Source organism: Balaenoptera ricei, chromosome 4 (assembly GCF_028023285.1).
Source record: "Balaenoptera ricei isolate mBalRic1 chromosome 4, mBalRic1.hap2, whole genome shotgun sequence".
Lineage (NCBI taxonomy): Eukaryota > Metazoa > Chordata > Mammalia > Artiodactyla > Balaenopteridae > Balaenoptera > Balaenoptera ricei.
In genome coordinates this window covers 160,335,704-160,361,414 of record NC_082642.1, presented here as the reverse complement: position 1 = coordinate 160,361,414, position 25,711 = coordinate 160,335,704, and the positions used below count along the sequence as shown (strand labels likewise).

The 25,711-nt window shown below is 49.2% G+C and overlaps 1 protein-coding gene across 2 annotated transcripts in view; it reads left to right on the top strand.

Moving 5' to 3' along the window:
- The first annotated feature begins 1,310 nt into the window (after positions 1-1,310).
- UBE2G2 (ubiquitin conjugating enzyme E2 G2) overlaps positions 1,311-25,711 on the top strand; it is a 29,374-nt gene continuing 4,973 nt past the window's right edge. The window contains exons 1-4 of one of the 2 annotated variants that reach the window (XM_059921702.1): positions 1,311-1,413; positions 15,896-15,931; positions 16,026-16,071; positions 24,632-24,750. In XM_059921702.1, coding sequence (XP_059777685.1) covers positions 1,371-1,413; positions 15,896-15,931; positions 16,026-16,071; positions 24,632-24,750 — 244 coding nt within the window. In that variant the 5' untranslated portion in view covers positions 1,311-1,370. The remainder of the gene's footprint in view (positions 1,414-15,895; positions 15,932-16,025; positions 16,072-24,631; positions 24,751-25,711) is intronic. The other variant, XM_059921703.1, reaches the window with a different exon arrangement.

The following is a 25,711-nucleotide window of genomic DNA, read 5'->3' as shown; positions in this document are numbered from 1 at the left end:
TGAATTTTTGTGACACGTCTACCGCAAAATATGCACCATTGTGAGGTTTGTGCAAATTGTTTGATTTTATTGAACTCGACAGATACCTCCTGCCACGTCCAGGTACTGAGGCTGCATCCAGGAACACATGAGACAAGAGCACCCTGCCCTCATGGGACGTGTTTCTGGTTACAGGAGACAGATAAGTTGTGTACTATGCTAGAAAATTATACAGGACATTACGTAGAAATTCTATAGAGGAGTACGTTGGATATGTGTTGTGAAGATAAAAACTTTTCTTTTTTAAAAGGTGCATATATCCTTGCCACAAAGCACTAAAGGTGCTGACTTTCTCTGAAGTAAGAATGGGGTTCTAAGAGGCATAAACAGATCAACAGATCAGTGGGCCAGTCAGTAGAACCACCATGAATGTTACGGAAAAAAAAAGACTCGCCCGTCTAGTTATCCGATGCACATTACTCAGTGGAGAAGCCAGGGCAGCAGCGGGGGCGGGGGGTGGGGGGGGATGTATGGCCTGAGGAAGATGACAGCCCCTTGCTAGCCTCCTGAAGCAGTGGCCTGGGGGACTGCCAAGGGGGCCGTGGGGAAGTCTGGACCCGCTGCCTCTGGGAGCTGCTGGTCAGCAGGCTGGCGGTTGGGAGGGGAGCCCATCCACACCTGGGGTGGGGGAGGTCTGGCCGCTGCTCTGCTCCCTCCTCGAGCTCCCAAAGCTCCTCTCTTGGCCGAGTGGAATCCAGAACCACACCGACACGGCATAAAACCGCCACAATCGCCAATCTCACTTTTTCAAACCTAAAGCGTTGTGAGGGTAGCCACCGGGGCACCAAATGTGTTGCGCGTGGATTCTCGCTCTTACTGCAGCTGGGCCTGAAAGTCGCCTCCTCTGAACTGCACGGGTGACAGCGAGGGAGCCCCGACACGGTCCACGGTGTACCTTCAGCAAATAGTCTGAACGACATCTGCTCATCCGGCCCGCGAGTGGCCAGCCCTGCCCACCGCCCCCCTCGTCCGCCCTCCCCGCCGTCTCCATCCTCTGTCCACGATCCTCCATCCCCGTCCCCGCCGTCGGGGCCGCCCTGATGCCAAGAGGCCGGAACAGGCGGTTCACACACACTCTGCAGGCACTCGCTGCTCCGGGATCTTCTGCAGAGTTCCCTACCGGAATCCGGATCCCCGGAAGCGGCGTTGACCCCACAAAGCGGCTTAGGGCCCCGCCCCGCCCACAGCGCACGCGCCCCGCCCCGCGCAGGCGCCTTGCGTCCCGGAAGGGCTCCTGTGCCCCCCGCGGCGACCCGGAAGCGGCCCGGGCTTCGGGCGGGAGGGAGGAGCGCTGAGGAGGCGAGGCCGACGGCGCAGCTGTTGCCCGGAAGATGGCGGGGACGGCGCTCAAGAGGCTGATGGCCGAATACAAACGTGAGTTCGGGGCCGCGCGCCGCCCCTCGGCCCCCCGCCGGGCCCCGCGCCCCCTCCCGCCCGCTGCTGGCGGCCGCCCCGACGTTCGGGTGCGGGGCGTGGACTGGGTCCGCCGCCGAGCCCGGCCCGTCTGTGCGCCGTCGGGGCGGGTTTCGTGCGGTCGCCGGGGGCCGCCCGCGACCCCCGGCGGGGAGAAGCCGGCGCGGCGCTGGTCTGGGGACCCTGGGCTCCGGCTGTGCCAGTAACGGGAGGGCTCCCCGACCCAGCCTCGCGGACGCCGGCGGGCCGGGCGGAGAGACAGCTCACCGGCCTAGTGAGAAGTTGCGGGAAGCGTCCTGGGAGGGGAAGCGCGTACTGATGAGGCGGAGGCGAAAGGTCAGATTTGGGTTTTCTCTTTAACGAGGGAACAGGGTTTTTGGACAGTGCCACCTGCCATTCTTCCCGGGTAGCGTTGCAAAAGCCTCCTTCGTGCTTTCTTAGCCCGCAGAATTTTCTGATGTTTGGGGAAAGCAAAGGGAGAAGCGAGAAGCGTGTTCTCCCTTTTACAGCGGAGGCTCCCTTGGAGGAGGCGCTGTGAGAAGCCGGGGATGGATGCCCTTGTGTTTGCTGGGCGCAAGGTGGGCGGGAGCCTGCTGGGGGTTCACACCTGCCTCTGCTTGTTAGCTGTGGACCTTGACCTCGGACGTCGCCCTCTGCCTCTCCGCGTCTGTGGAGATGGTGCTTAGCCAGGTACCTGACAGCTGGCTCTCCGCAGCGTGAGCTGTTCCTTTTGTCATTACACTGAGGACACTTTCCGAAGAAACTGGCACATAAACTAAAATAACGAATGTCGTAAAGCTAACTGGTAAATACGCACGCAGCTGAGTTTCCTAAACCATCTTGGCGGCACTGCGCAGCGGGTGTCAGTGTTTGGCTAGAGCAAACCACAGAGTTGCAAATGCAGGCTCGTTAAAATAAATGGTTAGATAATGCTCACCATCTAGTGTTCTCTAAAGTAAGAATGTATATTTAGGGGAGACTTTGGGGGGCAGAGTGGGGGAAGAGATGGTTCCCCCTGAACAGAGGGTGGGAGATGGGGGCCGTTGCCTCTGTCTCCTCATGGGAAACCTGGCTGGGGGTCAGATGTTTGGGGACACGTGCCATTTCCTGCCATCCTGGTCTGTGTCGCTGCATCTGTTTTAGTTTATTTGGCCCTGTTTCTAGACTGCCAGCAGGTACTATTTTCTCGTTTCTGTAGAGAAGGACTCTGTTAAACCCCTGCATGGGGAATTTAGATGACTGCTTCAGCCCGGTCTTTGCATTGTTGAACTTGTATTTCCTAATATTTTCCCCTTTTCTGTGCTTACAAAAGTCCCATCCAGTATCTCAACCATGTTGTCAATTTGTAGTAATAAAACGTAAATAGCAGTTGACTTCCAAAGCTGTGTCACAGAAGCGTATCGTGTGTGTTTTTATGTGTAAATATACGACATTTTGGAGTGTGTCGCAGACAGAGCTCTACAGGTGTCTCCCCAAGACTCCCGTACCCCGGTTACTCAGTCAGACACCGACCTGGGCACCGTGTGAAGGGACTTTGGAGATGTTGTTTACAGATAACTAACGAGCTGACATTAAGATGGGGAGAGTGTCCTGGGTTATGGAGGTGGAGCCCCATTGTCACGTGAGGCCCCCAGACGGGAGAGGAGACAGGAGAGGGGAGGCAGGAGACCCAGCGCAGGAGGAGCACCCCCTGCCGTGGCTGGGCCAGGAGCTGAGGAACACGGTGGCTTCTAGAATCTGAGAATGACCCCGGCTGACAGCGGTGAGGGCCCTGGAGCCTCGGTCCTGCAGCTGCAGGGAGCAGGATTCTGCCAACCCTCTGAATGAACTTGGGGCGGCAGCCTTGTGAGGCTCTCGGCAGAGAACCAAGTGGCCTGTGCGGTGCCCAGGCTCTGACACACGGAAGCCGCGAGATCATCAGTGGGTGTTGTTTTCAGCCACTGAGTTTGTGGTCATCGTCACATCAGCCGTAGAAAATGACTCCATTGTGTTGCTGGGGACGGGGGTTGTTGATGCGGTATCTTAGGAACATGATAAAATCCCACTTAGTGATTCTTGTCTTTTGTGTCTTAGCATCTGGTTTGCCCTCCTACCACATTCTAAGGTGGCACATCCAGTAGAAAGGTAGGCTTTACAGAAGCAACTTCTGTGCGGAATGGGTTTAGGTAGATTTGGATGGGGTTCAGGCCCCCTGTCTTGTATTTGGAATAGTCACAGAGCTGCAGAAACTCAGAGGTGGTAGGACCTTGGATATGATTCCATTCAGGCCCCTAATTTTACAAATTTTATAGGAAATTGAATAACAGACAAAATGATTTGCCCAGGTTCTTACAACCAGAAAAAAGGAAAGACAGGAAAAGAAACAAGGTGTCTTAAACCGATATCTTTTCTCCATGTTTTATCTGTTTTATCTTCATGCATTCATCTAGCCTTTTCTGGGAGTATCAGAGATGGACTTAGGTATTAGTTGCCAGGGCTGCCGTAACAGAGTAGCACAACACAACAGAAATGTATCCTCTCGCAGCTCTGGAGGCCGGAAGTCCCAAATCAAGGTGTTGGCAGGGCCAGGCTCCCTGCAGAGGCTCTAGGAAGGATCCTTCCTTGCCTCTGCCAGCTTCTGGGCATTGCTGGCAGCCCACGGTGCTCCTTGGCTGGTGGTAGCAGAACTCCCGTCCCTGCCCCTGTCTTCCCGTGGTCGTCTTCCCTCTTATAAAGACACCAGTCACTGGCTTAGGGCTCATCCTAATCCAGCGTGATCTCGTTTTAACTTGATTACATCTGCACAGCCCCCGTTTCCAAATAAGGTTATTTTCACAGGTTCTGGGGGACACTGTTCAACCCAGTACAGTGTCTGGTAGGAACCCCGAACTTACAGGTGTGGCGCCGAGCCGCTGTGCTCCTGCTTCGTTGTTGTCCCACAGCCTTACCTGTCTCAGTGGCGGCCTCATTCTTCCAGCCGTTTGGGCTCAAAACCTTATATTGGTCTTTTGAGGACTCACTTTCTTCTGTATCCAAGTGTAACCTGTTGACCTGCCTTCAGACTTTATTCGTTTATGCGGAGTCCAGTGCTGGCTCAGGCCACTCGCCTCCGGCCTGGGTAACTGCAGCCCAGCCCTGACGGCGGTCTGCTTCTCTCTTGCCCCGCTTGGCTCGGTTCTCAGCACAGCAAAGTCAGATCGGGTCGCTCTGTCCAGAAGCCCTTGCAGTGACTTCTCAGGCTCTGTGTGCTCCGGCCCTTCTCTTGCCTCTGACCTCACTGACCCCTGCGCCCCGGCGCGTCTCCCCAGCCCCACTTGGTGGCTGCAGCAGCGCACTCCTCTTGGGGTGTCGGCCCTTCCTCGCCCTGCTCCCCTGGAGACACCTTCTCTGAACCACCAGACTCAGCCTGTCCTTCCCATTACTGTCATCCTTCCCTGTCATTAACCCGTTTTAGTTTTTTAAAGCATCCTTTATTGTAAAGTATGTTATGTATGTAAAGGATATAAAAGGTGTACTTTCAGATGACATAGTGAAATGAACACCTGTACCTGTGACACCAGCCTAAGAAGTAGGACGTTAGCAGGAACTGAGCAGTCTGGTTTGTGCTCCTTCCCACCCCCACCAGGAGTTACCACCACCGAATTTTGTGTGACTTGTTCTTTTCTTTTTCTTTATAGTTCTATCACTTAATATCCTCCTACACAACATTTTGTTTACTTTTGCCTGTGTTTGTACTTAGTGGAAATAGGATTGCACAGTATGTATTCTGCAAATTGAATCTTTGCTCAGCACTCTTTCTGAGATTCATTTATGTTGAAACATACAGCTGTGTCTATTTTCACTGCTGCGTAGTATTTCGTTTTATGAATAAGGCACAATTTGTCCTTTACTGCTGGGCATGTAGGTTATTTCCAGCCTTTGCTTATTATACAGATTGGTTGCTGTGGACATTTCTGGTGCCTGTGCACGGTGTGACGCGGCCCTGGAGCGCTCGCGGGTCGGCCTTATGCGTGATGCTTCCCTGTGTGCGTGTTCCGCGTGCATCGCTGTGGATGTTCACCGACACCTTGGTGTTGTGCGGGGTCTGTTTCCTCCCATCCGGTGGGTGTGATGTGCTTCCTTGTGGTTTTAATTTGTAGATCATGACTAATCAATGAAGGTGAGCATCCTGTCATGTTTTCCCTTTGTGAAATGTCCGTATCTTTTACCAGATTTCCATAGTGTGGTTTCTTTTTCTTACTGATTTGTAGGAGTTCTTTATAAATTCCCTATCCCTTTTTATATTCCTAACCCTTTGTTGGTTATATGTGTTACAAGTATTTTATCCCAGTTTGTGCTTTGTCTTTTCAACCTTTGTGGTGTCTTTTTTTTTTAGCCACACTTTTTTTTTTTTAATTTATTTTTGGCTGTATTGGGTCTTTGTTTCTGTGCTAGGGCTTTCTCTAGTTGTGGCAAGCGGGGGCCACTCTTCATCGCGGTGCATGGGCCTCTCTCTATCGCGGCCTCTTGTTGCGGAGCACAGGCTCCAGACGCACAGGCTCACTAGTTGTGGCTCACGGGCCTAGTTGCTCCGCAGCATGTGGGATCTTCCCAGACCAGGGCTCGAACCCATGTTCCCTGCATTGGCAGGCAGATTCTCAACCACTGCGCCACCAGGGAAGCCCTAGCCACCCTTTTAAAAACAGTTTTATTGAGGTATAATGGACATACAGTAAGCTGATGTATTTAAGCGTACATTTGGTGAGTTTGGATGTACGTGCACACACCTGTGAAGCCATTGCCACAGTTAGGATGCTGAGTAACCACCGCCCCCCAGTCTCCTCCTGCCTCTTTGTAATCTGGCTTGGCCTTCTCTCTCCTGCACCCCCAGGTCCCAGGCAATGGCTGATCTGCCTTCGGTCGCTCCTGTAGTTGTTCCGTGCTTTCTTTGTCAGAGGTCCTTCACTCGGCATAATCATGCTGCAGTTCATCCAGGTTGTTGCTTGGGTCAGTAGCCCCTTCCAGACCACCGCTTGTTGCTGCAGTCACCTGTTGGTGGACCTTTGGATCGTTTCCAGTTCTTGGCTGTTACAAATAAACCTGCTGTGCACATTTGGGTTAGGGTTAGGGTTAAACCTGTCTTTTCGTGGACATATGCTTTTGTTTCTTTTGAGTAAATTCCTGGGTCATATGTGAGGTGTGTGTTTAATTTTTAAGAAATAGCCAAACTGTTTTCCCAAGTGGTTGTACCATTTTACATCCCCACCAGCAGTGTATCAAGAGTCCCACTTCGTTGCTGACCCTTGGTGTGGTCAGTTGTGAAGTTTTAGTCGTTCTGTTGGGTGTGCAGTGACATGTCATTGTGGTTTTAGTTCATGTTTGTATATGCCATCCACATATCTTTTCTGATAACGTGTCTTGAATCTCTTCCTCAGTTTTTAATCGAGTTTATTGTTTCCTTATTAAGTTATAAGAGTTCTTTATATAATGCAGGTACAGGTGTTTTGTTGGATATTTTGTAAACATTTTCACTTAGACTGTAGGTTGCCTTTTAAAAAATTGTGGTAAGAAACACATACTGTTGCCATCTGAAGTGTACAGTGCATTGTTGTGAGCTGTGTGCATGTGGTTGTGTGGCAGGGATCTGCAGCTCCTTCACTAGGCTGGACGGAAAGGCTCTGTCCCTTGAATGACAGCTCCTGTGGTTTGCCTTGTAATTTTCATAACATTGCCTTTAAAAGAGCAAAGGTTTTAAAATTTTCAGTGACATCCAGTAGATTGACTTTTCAAACATTTCTTGCTTTCTGTATTGTGTTTAGAAAATCATTGCCTAACATAAGATCACTAAGGTTTTGTCCTATGATTTCTTTATACTCTCAGCTCTTACGTTTCAATGTCAAGTAAAGTTTTGTATGTGGTATGAGATAAAGGTCAAGGTTTATTTGGAGATGATTTGCAAATGGCCGTCCAGTTGTTTGAGCACTGTATTAGTTTGCTTGGGCTGCTGTAACAAAGTATGACAGGCTAAGGAGCTTAAACCACAGAAACTATTCCCTTACAGTCGGAGATCCAGTTGCAGCAGGGCTGGTCCCTCCTGAAGCCTCTCTCCTGGGCGTGTAGACGGCCACCTTCTCCGTGTGTCCTCACAGCGTTTGTCCCTCTGTCCATGTCTGTGCCCTAATCTCCTTCTTATAAGGACATCTGTTAGATTGGATTAGGGCCCACCCCGCTGGCCTCATTTAATTACTTCTTTTTTAAAGACCCTAGTTATACACTCTAATGCACTTTTTGTCATTTACTATGTCCTGGAGTTCATTCTGTACTAGGACACAGAGGTGTTCATCATTCCCTTTTACAGCCGCAAAGTGTCCCATCAGTAGACGTATCATAATTTGACTGGTCCCCTATTGATAGACATTTGGGTTGTTTCCAGTTTTTTTTTTGCTATTACAAAAAGTCCTGAAATGAATAACTTTACGCATGTGTCTTTTCTTGCCGAGGGATAGATTCTGAGAAGTAGGACTACTGGTCAAAGTTTATATTTATATTTTATTTTGCGTGGTGTCTATTTTTAAAGCCACTATTTATTTAAAGCAGTGTTTTTATTAACCAATTAACATTCTCAAGGAATCAGTGCCAACGAATGGTCATTGCAAATTTCTCTGATATTGTTAAGATTTTGTTTCTCTTTTTGAAGTTGTTTTTATCATTAAACATGAAACTATATGGTTGTGGGTGTGTGTTTTGAAAACAAAAAACAAAACAAGGAAACAATGTAATCTAGAAACATTCCCTCCGTCTGGAAAACTCGGTTGCTGTAATTCTTTGCTGACCGGTAGATGCCGCTGTTGACCAAGGATGCAGGTGGACAGGCTGCTGGAGGTGGCAGTTGTGACCCTGAAGGGAGGGTGTCACGTAGGGGAGTTCCCAGGGGATCTCCGCAAAGGAGAAATAAGGCCAGCTCTTTTTGGTGTAAGCTCCTCCTCGAGGCTTCAGGTGCCCCGCTCCCTTTCCCACCGACATTCTGTCCTCCGCCCCTCTTTAGCACTTGGCAATTCATCCGCCCTAATCTGGCGTGGGGCTTTTTCTTACAGAAGATGAGAAGCGCTGGGGATGCCACGTACAGCATGGGACGGTAGTAAATAAAGCTGTGTTGTGTGTTTGACAGTTGCTAAGAGAGTAGGTCTTAAAAGTTCTCACCACAAGAAAAAAATTTGTAACTCTGTGGTGATGGACGTTAGCTAGACGCATTGTGCTGATCATTTCACAATAGATACAATTATGGAATCGCTTTGTTGTACACCTGAAATTAATATAATGTTCCATATCAATTATACCTCAGTTAAAAAAAAAAGAGAGCCCACCTCCAGTACCACCTGCCCAGCAGGCCTCTCCTGACCACCTGGCCATGTCGTGCTGTCACTTCATTGTGTTCTTCACTGCGCTCGTCAGTATCTGAAACACTCTTTGTGTTTATATGTCTCCGTGTTCACTGCCTGTCTTCCGCCACTAGAACTGAAGCTCACTGGAGGCAGGACCTTGTCTGTCTCATTCACCACGACACCCCTGCTGCCTGGAATAGCTTTGCAGAGAGGAAGTGTAGTTGATATCTGTTAGTTGATATGTGATTTGTGGTTGGCTACTTCTGGTCGTATTGGCCAAGTGTGGGTGCTCAAGCCATCGCCCTGCGGCTTGTCTAGCTCCTCAGAGCTTCAGATAGCACCACGAAGCAAGCGTAAAGAGAAGAATACCGCCTGGAATTGAATGAGTCTGTGATTAGGATTGTAACTATAACATTATATAGGGGCTTCCCTGGTGGCACAGTGGTTAAGAATCTGCCTGCCAATGCAGGGGACACAGGTTCAAGCCCTGATCCGGGAAGATCCCACATGCCACGGAGCAGCTAAGCTCGAGCGCCACAAGTACTGAGCCCGTGCGCCTAGAGCCCGTGCTCTGCAGCGGGAGAGGCCACTGCAATGAGAAGCCCATGCACCACAACAAAGAGTAGCCCCTGCTCGCTGCAACTAGAGAAAGCCCGCGCGCAGCAACGAAGACCCAACACAGCCAAAAATAAATAAACAAATTTAAAAAACAAAACAAAAAAACATTATATAGCAAAATAGAGACACATGACCAACTTTCAAAACACCAGTCAACAATATTTTCATGACAATGGAGAAATACTTAGATTGTCCTTTGTCTTACAAGATTTAGATTCATCAAGGCTCTTCAGCAGTGGTACTGGCGAATTCTCCTCCTTACTCTTGCTTAAGCTACTATCCTTGGTCAGAGCCCATTCTCTGTCCCTTTTGGGAGAGTGCCACATGTTACAATATAAAATTCCTTAATCACATCCAGTGACATTTCACCTGCTATTTCCCCATGTTTTTCCAGAAGTTGACACATACGGGGATTGTTATAATTTGTTTCAAGTTGCTCTGCATGTTGGTTGCTACCTAGATTCTGAAGCTAGTCTTCTAAGTCATGATATCAACAGTAAAAAAAAAAAAATTATTTGATATGTCTCTTGGTGCACATGTGCACATATTTCTGTGAGTTTGCACTCTGGAGAGGAATTTCTAGGTCATAGGAGGTGAGAGCAACCTCATTTTCAAAGTGGTTGTACCAATTCACACTCCTTCTGGCATTCTATTTCTGTGGCTCCTTTTCTGTGTGGACACTTCGTAGGGTCAGCCCTCTCAGCTGTGGTCACTGGGTGATTCTGGTTGGGGTAGTACTCTGATTGTGGGCTTAGTTTGCATTTCCCCACAATTAATGAGGTTGAACACCTTGTCTTAGGTTTATTGGCCACTTAGGTGTCGTGTGTGTGTGTGTGTGTGTGTGTGTGTGTGAAGTGCCTGTTCAAGGCTTGCTTGTGCTTGATTTTCTTTTGGGTTGTTTATGTATTTGTATTGATTTGTAAGGCATTCTTTCAAAGTTCAGATAGTAGCTCTTTTTTGGCTATATCTGTTGCAGATGTCTTCTTCCTTTCCGGGGCTTACCTTTGCATTCTCTTAAAGGTGGTTTTTTTTGTTTGTTTTTTGGGTTTTTTTTTAGGATAATGAAGCTATTTTAGTATTATTTAAAATAAGAACAGCCTTTAAACTGTATAAAGTGGGCAATAGGGGAGAAGCACGCCTTCCTGAGAAGGGTCCTCTGAGAAGGGTCTTCTCGGGGAAAAGGCAGGAAGGGTGGGTGGGCAGGAGGGAGTGAAGGCTTGGACGTCAGCAGTGCTTCCTCAGGGCGGGCTCTGCAGGTAGGAGAGGTGGCTCTGGGGCTTGGCACCCCCTGGCTGGAGTGGAGGGAGCTGGCCTGGCGGTCGGTGCCAGTGACTCAGGCAGGGGTAGAACAGGGGTCAGCTGGGTTAAAAGAACTGTGGGTTTGAGTGTCAGGAGGAGGTGGTGGCCGGGTCTTGGCTCTCAGGACTCAAGGGGGACATCAGGCTGCCGGAGGCCCAGGCCCGGGAGTGCTGATCCGCTCCCATCTCTCCAGCGAGGCTCTGTGACTGTGCCCTGGGCAGGGGGTGGCCTTGCCTTGTCTCTTTTGAATATTAAAAACAAAGATATCTTTTGATGTGAGACTTTTTGTTTGCTTCTTTTTTGTTTTTTTGGCTGCGCTGCTTGGCTTATGGATTTCGGACCAGGGATGGAACCTGTGCCTGCCTCCCTCCCTCCCCCGAGACCTCCAGGGAATTCCCAGAAGTTCTTAATTTTAGTGCTCTTAATTTTATGAGTCTTTTCCTTTATGGTTCGTGCTTTTTGGTTATTAACTTTACAGTTAGTTCTGTTTAAGGAGTCTTTACACTAAGAGCATGAAGAGATTCTTCTGCATTATCCTCTAGGAGACTTATTGTTTTATATTTCATAAAAAAACATTAATTTGGGGCGGTCAACTTTATTGAGATAAAATTTACACGCTATAAAATGTGTCAATTTCAAGTATACCATTTTTTAAAAATTAATTAATTTATTTTTGGCCGCGTTGGGTCTTTGTTGCTGCGTGCGGGCTTTCTCTAGTTGTGGCGAGTGGGGGCTACTCTTTGTTGCGGTGCGGTGGCTTCTCTTGTTGTGGAGCACGGGCTGTAGGCGCGCAGGCTCCAGTAGTTGTGGCACACGGGCTCAGTAGTTGTGGCTCGCGGGCTCTAGAGCGCAGGCTCAGTAGTTGTGGCACACGGGCTTAGTTGCTCCGCAGCATGTGAGATCTTCCCGGACCAGGGCTCAAACCCGTGTCCCCCGCATTGGCAGGTGGATTCTTAACCATTGCGCCACCAGGGAAGTTCCAAGTATACCATTCTTTGAGCTTTGACACGTGTATGCTGTGTATAGCTGTCAACACAATCGTGAGAGACTGTTTCCATTGCCCTGGAAAGTTCCCTTGTGACTGGCCCCTGGTCTCTGGCAATGTTGGGTTTGCTTTCTATTACTATAGCTTTGCTTCTTCTAGAATTTTGTATAAATAGACACAGTGTGTAGCCTCTATGTCAGGTTCCTTCACCCAGCCCAGTGCTTTGAGAGTCACCCTTGTTGTCACGTGTGCCGGTGGTTTGCTCCTGTCTGTTGCTGCCTAGTGTTCCTGGTGTGGATGGATCACCCCTCATTCATTTACCAGTGGATGGATATTTGGGTTGTTTCCAGTGTGGGGCTATTGTGAGTAAAGTTGCTGGGCACATTCACATAGAAGTCCTTGGGGACATAAGTTTTAATTTCATTTGTTTGTATTCCATTCCTATTTTCAGGTACCATCCTGTTTCAGGACCCCTGTTTTATGTGTCCAGTCTGGACTACTGTTTAGGGCTCTAGTCTCACGTCCAGTTTCCTCCTTGACCGTCCACACTTAGATGACTTACAAGCATCTTTAACTTGATGTTTTCGGAACTAGACTATTTTCTTCCCTCTGAAACGTGTTTCTCTGGTGGGGTTTTCCAACTCAGTGGCACGCATTCTCCGTGTGGTTCAAGTTCGACGCGCTACTGCATCCCTGACTCTCCTGGTCCTTAGCTGCCTACAGAGTTCAGCACGTGCTGTCTGTTATGCTGGTTGCAGCCGTGCAGCTGGTATCAAGGCTCCAGGATTTCTTCGGGCTTCGTGCTCGCTGGCTCCGTTGTAGGAGCAGTGTGGCAGGATCTACCTTAGCAGCAGGTGTTGAACACTGGGTCTGCTGCAGCCGGGGGGTCAGCTCCCAGAGAGGAATGCAAGAGATCTCAGGATCCTTAATGCAGTATTACCATTTTGATGATAAAACTATTATTTATATCATTTTTATTAACTGAACGTATACACTTTGTGTTAAGATAAATAATATACATTTCTGTTGGGGAAGGGGAAGGAGGTACTTTGCTTTGTCCACAGTCTTTAATCCCTGAGAATCAAGCATAAGAAAATATTACAGATTTACAGCACCAAAGCAAGCAAATGAAAGTACAATGTAAACCTTTTCTATAAACAACGTAGTCAATCAAGTATTTCCTGAACACCCACTTCATGCCAGGTGCTCTGCTAGGTGCTGAGAAGGGGCTCACTGACCACCAGGACAGGGCTCCTGCGTGTGCACAAGGTAGTCAAGAAAACAGGTTTTCATTTCTCTTGGGTAGGCAGTCCGTAGTAGAGTTGCAGGGTCTCAGGGTGAGTACATGTTTAAACTGTTCGCCAGGGGCAGCCAAAGCATTTTGCATTCCCACTGGTGAAGCGTGAGAGACCCAGCTGCAGAACTTACCCATGCTGGTATTAGCAGTCTTCTGAATTTTAGCTCTTCTGGTCCAAGTGAAGAGACTCTCAGCAGTCGGGCTGTAGAGCAGTGTCTGTTAGTGGTCCTCATTCCGTTTCCCTCTGACTCACCGTTGAGCATCTTCCCACATGCTCGTTTGCCTCTGTGCCCGCTTTGGTGATGGGCCGGTTGCACTCTCTTGCCCTGTTTAGAAAACCTCACTTGTCCTGTACTTCTCCTTTACGCTCCTTCAACTGCCGCACTCACAGCACTTCTGACGACAGACGCATGGGGGTCTTCCTGCACCCGGCACTTCTGTGACCCCAGCTGGGTGTCCTGCGATTGCACTCAGTTCTGACACTACCTACCTGGAGTTAGTGCGTCAGATCCCACAGGCTAAGGGCCCAGTCCCACGAGGCTGCTCCCCCTCCCCCGCCCATGGCAAATCCAGGGTATCGCCTGTGCTTCTGACTGATCGGCTATACATTGGAGGTTTCTGTGACCCCCTCCTTGGGGTTGATTAACCTGCCAGAGCAGCTCACAGAACCCAGAGAAGCATTTTACTTGCGTGGTTTCCAGTATATTGTAGAAGGGTAGAACCCAGGAACGGCCGGATGGAAGAGAAGCAGAGGGCAGGGGTGGGGAGGAGCCCGGAGCTTCCTGCTCTCTGGGTGCCTCTCCCTGCCAGCCCCGCCACGTGCTCGCCAGCCCGGAAGCTCCCTGCCCTTATGCTAGTGGGATTGTATGGCGGCTTCCCCACGTGGGCCTCACTCACCCGTAACTCCATCTCCAGCCCCTCTCACTCTGGAGAATGGAGGGTGGGCCTGAAACCTTCTAATCATGGCTCGGTCTTGTGACCAGCAGCCACCCACAGTGGGAGATGCGCCTGGTGCTCTTGTCACTTGGGAATTTACGAGGGACTTAGGAGCTTTGCTGGGAACTGGGGCAGAGGCCCATGTGTATATTTTCTACTAGTTCTCATGCCCCTTCTCCCCTTTTCCTTATATACTTTGATTTTTGTATGTGGTTTGAGATAGGGAAAAGGGTTTTCTTTTTTCACCTGTGTTCTTCTGTTCTTTCACCTCTTTCCTGTGGGGCGACCTTCCTAGCAGATGGAGGACCTCTCTTTGCACGGCCTGCGCTGGGCGTGCTCGCTTCTGTTCCATCGTCTACTGAACTTTGTGCCAGTGTCTACTGCCTACTTACTGCAGCTCTGTAATGAGTCTTGCTAGCCCATGGATGGTTCTCAGTTTACCCTTTTTAGAGAATGCCTTGGCTGTTCTGGTCGTTCACATGTTCATGTGTGTTTACCTAGGCAGAGTCAGACAAGAAAACCTGGTGGGGTTTTGGCTGAGGTTGCGCTCGATCCGTAGGTGCAGTTTGAAGAGGATTGATAACTTGACAATGTTGAATGTTTTAGTCTATGAACGTGATATAATCTCCATTTATTAAGGTCTCCATTTATTTTAGTCTATAACTCCATTTATTAAGGTCTCCATTTAGTTTAGTCATAACTCCATTATGTTTTAGTCTATGAATGTGATATAATCTCCATTTATTAAAATTTTTTGTTAATGATGTTTTCTGTCCTGTTACAGATCTTGCACATTTTTGAAAAGCTAATTTCTGCATGTTTCCCATTATAATTGGTGTCTTTTTTAGACTTTTCTAACTTGCTGATATATAGAAGTACAGTTCAGTTGTATGTATTGATTGACCTTGTATCCAGCAACTTTGACAAAATCACTTTTTATTATAATTTATCTTTTGACTCTTTTGGACTTTATGTAGGTAAGCGGAGCATCTGTGAATAATGATTATTTTTTCTTTTCTGGTCCTTACGCTTTATGTTTACTTGGCAGGGAATTGTTAGTTTTATGTCTCTTCAGAGAACTGGCTTTTGGTTTTGTTGATCTCCTGTGTGTTTCTCACTGTTTTAGTCATGTCCCGGCCCTGCACTCGGCCCAGAGGGGGTGCCCTTGCCACCTGACCCCTCGCTCCCGTGGCCGTCCTTCTTGCCGAGTGCTCCTCCGTCGCCCGGTGTTCTCCTTGCCAGATTTGCCACATTTGCCCGCAGGTGTGGTTTCATTCTGTAGCCTCCCGTATCTCATACAAAGCCAGGAGGCCAGGAGTGGAAAGGACAGCTTCCAGGTTGGCAGAGCCTTAGAACAACTACTAGCCTTCAGTTGCTGAGGAATGCTGCGGCCGATGGTTTCTTCCTGCCTCTCTCTCACTCTGCTGTTCTGCGGGACCTCACACGTGGGGGGGCTCATGGATTTTGTAGCGTGGTGTCGGAGGTTGACAGCCAGCCTATACGGCGCTGACGGACTTGATAATACCAGGCTTTTGAAACCTTGGCGCGGGCTCATAGCTCTACTTTGTCTCATTCAGAAAGCTTTGTGCCCACTCTCAAAATGACAGGAAATCCCTTCAGTTAGGAAATAATATACCGTGTTTGATTTATGAGCTTTAATCAAAATAACCAGCAGGAGTATTTTGGAAAGAGAGTTAACAACACCTTTTGTTTGTTTCTTCATTGTAAAGTGAAAGTGTTGACAGTTCTAAAATTCTCCTTTTTGCTGGTATAAAGAGCTGTTGACATAGTCTTGATCAGAAATGTAACTGCAGCAGGTGTTCACTTGGGACAAGCAGAATTTTAATTTTCATCTGCTAATATGTATGCCATATAATTTATAGCCTTGTATACGTTTTAATGTTTTTTGTTAAAATGCAACATAATATTCATTCTTTTTCATAATGGTTTTACTTTTTAACCTTATAGAATTAACACTGAATCCTCCGGAAGGAATTGTGGCAGGTAAGGTAGTGTGAAGTTCGCCTCTTTATCATTTACTCTTAATTGCCAAAGTTTCCTTCAAAGTAAAGTTGTGGAATTTCTTCTTTTCCTGCAGGCCCCATGAATGAAGAGAATTTTTTTGAATGGGAGGCATTGATCATGTAAGTTAATCATAATCATATGTGTTGTTTGGTTTTAAGCCTTTATTGGAAATGAGAGCCATGAATCACATTCTGCACTGTGAGTGATCAGAAGCGTCAATGGGGAAAAAAGGCCAAGTGCGCCTCTGTCATCGAGCTTTTCTGTGTCTGCGGATCTGAAAGCAGACAACACGTACGTTCATCCAAAAGAAATGAAAGTACTTCCTTAGAACCAGTAAAAGGTTTAGTTGTAAGTATATTTGTAGAGTTTCAAAATAATGAAGTTTGCGTGTTGGGTTAGCCTCAAACAGAATGGGCTTTGGCTTCAAGGAGTCCCTGTGAGCCTGGGGCTCTGACGGTGCGGAGGGGTCCTCAGGGTGTGGGTGACGCCCCAGGCCTATTGGTGCCGCCTGGGCCCTGCCCGCCTGTGTGCCTGGATTCGTCCCCCTCCCACTCCCCCTCCCCTCCCCTCCCCTCCCCCTCCCTTCCCTTCCCAGTTCTTCAGCTCCTCTGCTGCTTCTCCTTTTCTGTGTTCCTTGTCTGGCCTTCCCTTGTCCCTGACTTAGAGATCTGGCTTAGTTCTAAGGTGAGCAGTGTGGGTCCTGACCTCATTCTAGAAAGATCCTGACTGGATTTCATATTTCACTTACAGTGATGTTGCTTGGAAAGAGCCAAATGGACCCCTGATTCCAGAGTATTCTTTGGCCCTATGACCCAGGCCCTTTTTTTCTCATGTTTCTACCTTAGATGTGCAATTCTTGGCCATTCTCAGACTGTACTTTTAACAAAATGTGGTTAGGTAGACTTTAGGAAGTTGAAATTTATAATCCATTTCAGTAGTCTCGTTAGTAAAATGAGAAAGTAGCTAGAAAGTTTTCAGGTGGGGTTCCGTTGGGCTGAGGCGTGCTCTAGTGGGGTGGGCCTGGAAGGTGTGTGAGGGGGTGTAGTGTCAGCCTCGCCAGACCTTCTGCGTTTGCCCCGTGCTTGTGTCCCATGTAGTCTGAGAAACAGCTTGCTGCTCAGTGTGGTCTGTGGGGCTTAGAGTAGTGCATGAAACTGGGTGTGAACATGAGTTGTTTTGATAAGCAGATTGTTTTAAAAATAATTAATAAACACTATCCAGAGAAAGTACAGCGCACCTAACATTTCCTGATCATTTGTTATACCCTAATTGTTTGGGCCTGTGATACCTATTTTTTTTCTGTTTAAATGTTTCTGGCATGATGATGACTTCACAGTCTGTGTTTGTATCTAATATGGTGTTGTGTCCTTCACCCCCTGAAGCACTTACAAATTGTGTGGTGGGTCTCCTGGTCAGTGGTGTCCTTCGTTTGATGTTACAGGGCATTGTGCACTTGGGTCAGCTATAGCTTTTCATCTTTAGGGAAACAGTACGCCCCAGGGCAGCTGGCCTGGCTGGGGTGCACAGATGATTGGAAGGCCTTTGTGAGTGCACAGGTCAGCGGGCCCCTGACGGTTTTTCCGTCTTTGGAAGACGAGGCTGGTGCGCACCCACGGGAGACTATTGCGAAGCCCTTCCAGGGACACTTGAGCCTCCCAGTATGGTTTTTTTTAAAGTGTTTATTGTTAAGAATCCGTTAGGATAAATATTACTAATTACAGATAAATAAAGTAAAATTAAACCGATATTTTGAAAACTTATCTTAAAAAGTAATTAGAACTATTTTTAGGTAGAACACTTTTATGTTTGAATAAGGCTTTTGCGTTAGTATGGAATTCCCCTGCTTCAAGATCTGGTGAGTTTGGGTTTTGGTCCTGTTCCAGATCCTTTCACAAACAAGAGGCCGTTTACAAATGTACTTAAAACATCTATTAAGGAATTAACTGTCCTCCTATTGATTTGTCTCACTCCGCTGTTTTGGCAGACAGCTGGCTGAGTTTCACTCCTTAGTGATAGGTTTTCTCTTCTCTCATTTTATTCTTTGATTGTTTCCAGAGTTTCTTCCATACCCTAGTGCTTCTAAAAACCACACTTGCCTCCGTTTCTGCGAGTCTGGTGCTGTTGCAGTAGTGCTTACCTTCGGAGCCTCAGCTGTGCAACGAAGAGAACATCTTTTCAGATGTTCAGGCAACAAATACTGAGTGCCTGTTATATTAGGGCCCTCGTCTGAGGATACAGGCGTGTCCTAGGTGACCCCAAATCTCTACCCTGAAAGAACAAGATTAGGGGACTAGGGTGGGGAACACAACAAATTAACCAACAGCAATAAAATCACCACAGCCTGTTCTCTGATTAAAAGGAGACAAGAACTCTAGTGACTCCGGCCGAGCTTAGGGCGGAGTTTGAGCCTGTGACCCAGTGGGGGAGGCCTGGGGCTTCCGGTCAGTCACACTGACGGCTGCGGGCCCCGAGCCGTGTATGGCTGGCCTGGCTTTATGGTCTTAGGCAGTCACTCTGCCTCTCTGACCTTCACTTACTAGGATCAGTACAGAGCCTCGACACCTTTTTAGACCAGTGGCTTCACTTCCACCTCTTCCAGCTGCAGGGTCTCTGGCCTGTGCAACCTCGTTGGCCCTTGGCTGCGGCGTGGCAGCTGTGGAGGGTCGACGCGAGCTTCTGCAGGACAGGAGGAGCCGTGCCGTGCAGGACGGCGGTTTATGCTCCGTGGCTGGAAGAGGCGTGAAGCCCTTGGCGTCTTGCTGCCCCGTTCCTGTCCTGCCCCAGGTTTCTTCAAGCAGCTGCATGGTGACCTCCCTGCCTGGTCTGTGGCCGAGCCGCTGTCCCGTCTCCAGATTAGGGCCCCGAGGCTGTGGTGAGATGAGAAGGCCCTTCCCTTCCCCAGCGGTTGGGAGCCCTTGGCTGACCCTATCCCCGCATCTCCGCTGGCGCACTTGGGTCCCAGCTGGTTCACACCTGCGGCGGGGAGGATTCCCCCGGCTGCGGCTCCTCCTAGGTCGTGCTTGGCTCATGCTGGGTGCCCAGGCCACGGTCACGGCACCGCCCTCCGCACCAGCCTTTCTTCTTTCTTTACAGAAGCCTGGCTCCTGTCAGGATTGTGCCTGCTCAGATAAACCTGAGATACTACAATAGATGTTTATAATTTGCACTGTATGTTCTCTGACCCAGTGGTTCCCACCCTGGGAATGTCTTCATCAGACATTCTGTTAGGAAAACCTCTGTGTGAGGAAGTTTATTACAACATTCGCTGCAGTCATAAAAGAAAGTGGAAACGTCATTGTCCAGTATAAGTTACGGACATCCAATCAGCAGGATGCCGGCAGCACTGCCATGGTTCAGGCAGACGCTGGACGACGGGTCTAGACCAGTGTTGTCACCAGGTGTGGCCTCGCCCCCAGGGACTTTGGGCAGTGTCTGGAGACATTGTGGCTGTCACACAGGGTAGCAGGGGGATATCTCTACTGGCCCCGGGTGGGAGAGCGCTGAGCGCCCCGCCGTGCCCAGGACGCCCGAGGTGGCAGTGGTGCTGAGGCTGATCTCTCAGCCTGGTGTGGCCGGGTGCATTCAATAGCTTTATTGAGATAGAAGTTACATGCAGAGTTTCACCTGTATTAAGTGCACAAGTCAATGATTTTTAGTAAATTAAATTTATAGAGTTTTGCAGTCATCACACTTCACTTTTAGAGCATTTCCAAACACGTGCTCATGCCCTTGTGCACTCAGTCCCCCTCAGCCACGGGCACCCTCTGATCTGCTCTCTGACTCTGTCAGTTTGCCTTTTCTGGACTTCTGCTGCAAGTGGAATCACACAATACAGCATCTTCGGTGTCTGGCTCCTTTTCCTGGGCGTGGTGTCTTCGAGGTTCCGGCGCAGCCTGTGGGAGCGGCTCCTTTCCGTCACCACCGAGCTGTGTCCACCGGGAATGGACCCGCTCACCCGTCGATGGGCATTTGGCTGCTTCCCTCTTCGGCTGTTGTGACGGTGCAGCTGCGAACACGGGACCTAAGTCTGTGCGGACGGGTTTCCCCCTCCCTCGGCTGGATGCGCAGGAGTGGGCCTCCCGGCGTGTCGTGTCACCATTTTACACTCCCACCCGCAGTGCTGAGTTCTCAGCTCTCCACTTCCTCACCCTCTTGGTGGTGTCTGATGCCAGCTGTCCTGTTGGGTGTGAGGTGGGTCTCGTGGGTTTGGACTGCATTGCCCTAATAACCGATGCTGTTGAGCATCTTTTCATGGGCGTATGAGCCATTCACCTATCTTTTTTGGTGAACTTAAGAACTTTTGCCCATTTTTTAATTGGGTTGTCTTCTTATTTAGTCCTAAGAGTTCTTTATATATTTTGGATACAGAGTCCTTTATCAGATGTATCAATATGATTTTCAGATATTTTCTCCCATTCTGCAGCTTTCCTTTTCCTTTTCCTTTTTCTTTTCTTTTCTTTTTTATGTTTTAGGCCGAGCTGTGTGGAATGTGAGATCTTAGTTCCCTGACCAGGGATCAAACCCATGCCCCCTGCATTGGGAGCATGGAGTCTTAACCACTGGACCGCTAGGGAAGGTCCCTCCTTTTCATTTTCTTAATGGGGTCCTCTGAAACGCAAAGGTTTTCATTTCCAGTGAAACGCAGTTCAGCAGTTTTTCCTTGTATAGATTATGCTTTTGGTGTCATATAACCCAAGATTGAAAAGATTTTCTCCTGTGTTTTCTTCTAGAAGTTTTATATTTATAGCTCTTAAATTTAGGTTTTTGGCCCATTTTGGGTAATTTTGGAGTATAGCATTAGGTAGGAGCCAGCTTCATTTTTTGACATGTGGCTGTCCAATTGTCTTGCACCATTTGTTGAGAAGAAAATCCTTCCTGCATTGAATCGCCTTGGACCTTTGTCAGAATCAGTTGACCCATAATTATATGGAAGGAAGCCTGTATTTGTTACCACCGTGCTTTCCTGAGATGGAAGGCCCTGTCCTTTTCCTCCCTCACAGTTTAACCAGCGCTGGTTCTCTACATCAGGATCGCTAGGGTGCTTAGCACACAACAGAAGAGGAAAGCGGCTCTTGGGTCCGTCCCCAGAGACTCGGCGCTGAGTCAGGGCTGGTGCCAGATGGGTGTAGACACATAGTCCGGCTGAGACCACCAGGCTCCCAGGGGGAGAGGCAGCGAGGGCACTGTCGCCGGGACGACAGCTCCCTGCGGCCCGTCCTGGCCTTCCTGCCGGTGTGAAGGTCCTGTGAGCGGGACCTTCCGGTCAGTTTCTGTGCAGCCTCGCTGCTGGCGGGGTGACCCTCACGCGACAGGCGCTCCTTCAGTGACTTGGGGGCTTAGAGGCACAGCAGGGCACCCCGGAGCTGGAGTCGTGGCTTCTAGAGCCCCTGGCCTGGGGGCTGTGCTTGCAGCCCACCTGCACTGGGGAGGTGGGGGCTTTGGCAAGAAGCTTCGGCCGAGCTGCGGAGCCAGGGGCGCAGGAAGGAGGTGGCGCCCCTGCTCTGACGCCAGGCCCCCTCTCGCCACCGCCGGGGGCTCCGTGTGGGTTCTGCAGCGAGAGAGCGAGGGCAGTGACACCCTCGCCTGGGCTGGAGGGTGTTTGTGAAGCAGTGTGCCCTTCTTTTTTATGCTTCAAGTGGTCATGGCTTTGGAGAATAATTGTCCCTTGGTAATCCAGTTCAAGTGTGCGCTAGTGAATGGGTTTACGGTCTCCATTATTTCAAGCCTCGTATGTATGTTTGAGAATTTTGTCTGTGTGCTGTGACAAACTAGCAAAAGAACAGCGCAAAAACAGCTTCTTCCACACCTGCCGCAGCTGGAGTGACGTGCGGGCTGCGGCCCTGGAACATGCCTGGCGGGCAGATGGCTCACTGACGCCCGGACACACCCAGCTTCCACGGTGGAGCGCTCTGGCCTCCCTGCCGCCTTCAGTATGCAGGCCGTGGGCTGCTTTTGTTCTCGCCGTACAGGTTTAGAGATGAAAGGCAAAGCACGGTGCCTCACTCGAGTTTAACGTTGAAAGACTAACCAAGCATGTCTCCAGTTTTTACTGGCTCTGCAAGTGACCGACCACCAGTGACGGCGCGTGGCTGCGGGTGTTGAGCCAGCGCTGCCCTTTGGGAGGAGTGAACGTTGCTGGGCCCTGGTCGGGCTTAGAGCGTGGGTGCTACTCCCCCGGTGCTGGCTCCCTGGCCTCTCGCTCCCCTGAAGCCGGGAAGTCAGAGTGCACTGTTGCCTTTACAGAGGGGAGCAAGGGCGTTCTGCTTTACTCTTAATACTAGTCTCAGAAAATAAATAAGACACTTGCCTCAGAGCTCTGAAATAATTTAGGCCGTTATTTTAATCAATTAAGATAGAAAATAACTTGCAGGCTTTGAAGAGTTTGTATTTGCCTCAGATAAATTTGATTTCGAGGTGAGGCCTTCTTTGGTGAAAGAGGAGTGAGGCTGTCCTGAGTATGACAGGAAAGCGTGTCCAAAAATAACGCTAATTATATCGCCCATCTTGGTCCAGGAATTTACTTGATAGCGTTTTCCATGAAGTCAGCGGGCAGGCCCCCGTGCACGTGGGCGCACCTGTATGCTGGGCCAAGGCACTGGGCATTCTGGAGGAGGAAGAAACCCCTGTTTCAAACCAGTAGCAAACCAGAGCATTTGAAAATGGCTTTGATGTTTCAGATGTGGGAGCACTTCAGGAAATGTTTGATCTTGCTTCTGAAGCTATGGACGACCTAGTGGGTTTTGTTGTTTTTTTTATTTTAAAGAAAGCTCTATTATGAGAAACAAAGACCTGAGCAATATCAAAGACTTGAGAAAATACCATTTGGCTCAGTCCAAAAACACTTAACTACCCAGACATTCTTTTCCGTTCTAACTTGGAGGTGCCAGGAATACCGAGGCGCTGCGAGCATTCGTGGTGTGGCCGCAGCCCTGATTCGCAGGCTCCTGGGTCAGCAGCCTGAGCTGCCCTCTGCTCCCTACTGAGCCACCCGACCCGGGAACCTGGCCTGAGTCAGGTGACCCTCGCTGAGGTGACAGCACTGCTTCCTGGCACCTTCCCTCGGGAGGCTGTGTGAGGGCCAGCGCTGTGGTGTTTATCCTCTACTGTGAGTTATAGGCTGGAAGAGGGGCGGGGGGCGCAGGCTCTCCCCTGCCGTCGGCGCTGACACCCTTCAGGGCGGAGGGCTTGGAGGGCGGCTGTCGGGGAGCTCCGGCCCCCGAGCTCGCCTCTCCGTGCGGCCGTCCTGTCCCTGCTTCCTGCCGGGGCTCTGGGTGCCGCTGTCCGGGGACGCTCATCCCTCCACGACAGAGTAGCTTTCCACTCTTGGTTTCCCCAAAAGTAGCAAGGACACAGTTTTCAGAATCCAGATGTGTGTCTTCAGTTGAAAAAAATGTGGCTCCACCAAACACTTGCTGCCTTGTTCTTGTTTTGGCCATTTTGCCGCCCCGCTCCGCACCCCATGATGCAGTCCTGGCCTCCACTGCACTGGTGCCGTCGAAATCCCTGGGCGTTGTCACCGGGTGGAAGTGAAGCTGCCTGCACACTTTCTTTGAGAATTTTTTGTCTACTTGAACTGCTGCTGTAGCGCGGGGTCTCGGCCCCTGTGCTGGTTCGGGGCTCGTGTGTTACACGCTTGGGGCCTTGCCCTCTCCACGCCCAGAAAGAGAACGGGATTCTTCTTCGTTGTTGAACTGACCCGTCTTCCCAGAGTGCTTGTCTGGTGTCGCTGTGTGTAGCTGTCATTCAGCAGCTCTGCCTCCTGATAAAAATGTACAGAGGAAGGGTGGTCTTAGATTTTAAACTGCTGTCGTGCATGTTGTATAAAGGACGTTTGTGAGGGGAGGAGGCGTCCCTCTGTCTGTTACGGTGCGAGCTGGGCTGCTGTCCCCCGCCCTCTCCGGCTGGCCTTCGCGTCTTGTCTGTTGGTCAAGATAGTGTTCATTTACACATATAGAGCTTTAAAATTTGACAGGACTTTGGAAGTGGTTTGGCCCGTTTCTGCCATTTTTCCACGTGAGGAGGACGTGAACTTAGGCAGGCAGGCACGTGCCTGGAGACGGTGAGGACTCAGGTGACTGCGTCGTCCCAGGATGTGGCACGAGCCCAGGCCTGCAGGTCAGGGCTTGCGGCTGACGCACATGCGCGCGAGCATCATGGTGATCTGTGTGTGCTCTGTACCTGTTTCTCGAAAGTTACCAAACCACTTCTCAGGCGCATTTAAAGATTAAAAATAGCCTTTGAAGTAACAACTCTTAACCCCTCATTCATTTAGTACAATAGAATCCTGCTCTAACATGTACCATGATTTTTATCTTTATCCTAAAATGTAATCGTACCACATAGAAAAACAGAATCCCTGCGATCTTGCAGTGTCGGCTGCAGTTCTTTTCTCTGATCCCGTCATTTTCAGCAGGTGTTGCTGCCCCACTCTCAACCTTGTTAATGTGAAAACTGTGCCTGTGATCCGGTCTTTGTGATTTAAACCTGATTGGAACAGAACAATGACACGTTACTTTCCAACCATAAAAAAATACCAATTCATCGTTATTATAATATTTAGATAATCTTTTCATGTGCATTTGTAAAGCAATAGATATTTCCTTAACTCGTTTCTAAAGTGTGGTAGACAATGAAAAAAATCTACCTTGAAGTTCTGTCTCTGTATTTTGTATCTTTTAGGGGCCCAGAAGACACCTGTTTTGAGTTTGGGGTTTTTCCTGCCATCCTGAGTTTCCCACTTGATTACCCGTTAAGTCCTCCAAAGATGAGATTTACCTGTGAGATGTTTCATCCCAACAGTAAGTGCTTTTGAAGTAGTTTCGATGGTTCCAGGAGAGGCCTAGAGATTGTGCGCATGTGGGCATTCATGGTATACTGCTGTTTTGCTCTGTGTTTGGAATTTTCCATAATACAAAGTTTAAAAATTCATTATGGTCAGAAGAGTTGATTGAGGAAGTCAACAAGTTCAAGGTGATTAATCATAAAATGCAACTATGAAGAGGATTGTGGGTAATTAAAAAATAAATGATAAGGGCCTCCCTGGTGGTGCAGTGGTTAGGAATCCGCCTGCCAATGCAGGGGACACGGCTTCGAGCCCTGGTCCAGGGAGATCCCACATGCCGCGGAGCAACTAAGCCCGTGTGCCACAACTACTGAGCCCACGTGCCACAACTACTGAAGCTCGAGCGCCTGGAGCCCGTGCTCCGCGACAAGAGAAGCCACCGCAATGAGAATCCCACTCACCGCAACGAAGAGTAGCCCCCCCACCCCGCTCGCCGCAACTAGAGAAAGCCCGCGCGCAGCAACGGAGACCCAATGCAGCCAAAAATAAATAAATAAATAATAAGATTATATTGAGGATAAATACATTCTTTAGAACGATATCTGTGATGTGGTTTAAAGACAGATATGGCCAGTAAACTGATTGAATTATGTGTGTACTAAGAATAGCCTGATAATATTATTTTTGATGTTCAGGTAATCAATGCAAATAGTTTTTAAATTTGGCGTTACTGTAGGTGGGTATGTGTTACTCTTATTTTGTAAAAATTATTTTTGAGAAGAGCTATTCAGTAGGTCTACCAATGTCATAAAAATTGGTCGGTCCATAAATACTTAAAAAAATAATCCAGCAGATTCACTGGGAGTTGCTGGGATGGGGTGGTGAGCAGACCGTCAGAGGTGGGGGGCTGGACAGTCAGGAGCTCCCAGTCTGAGGGCAGCGATGGACGCTGATGAAGGAATCATACAGGGAGATGT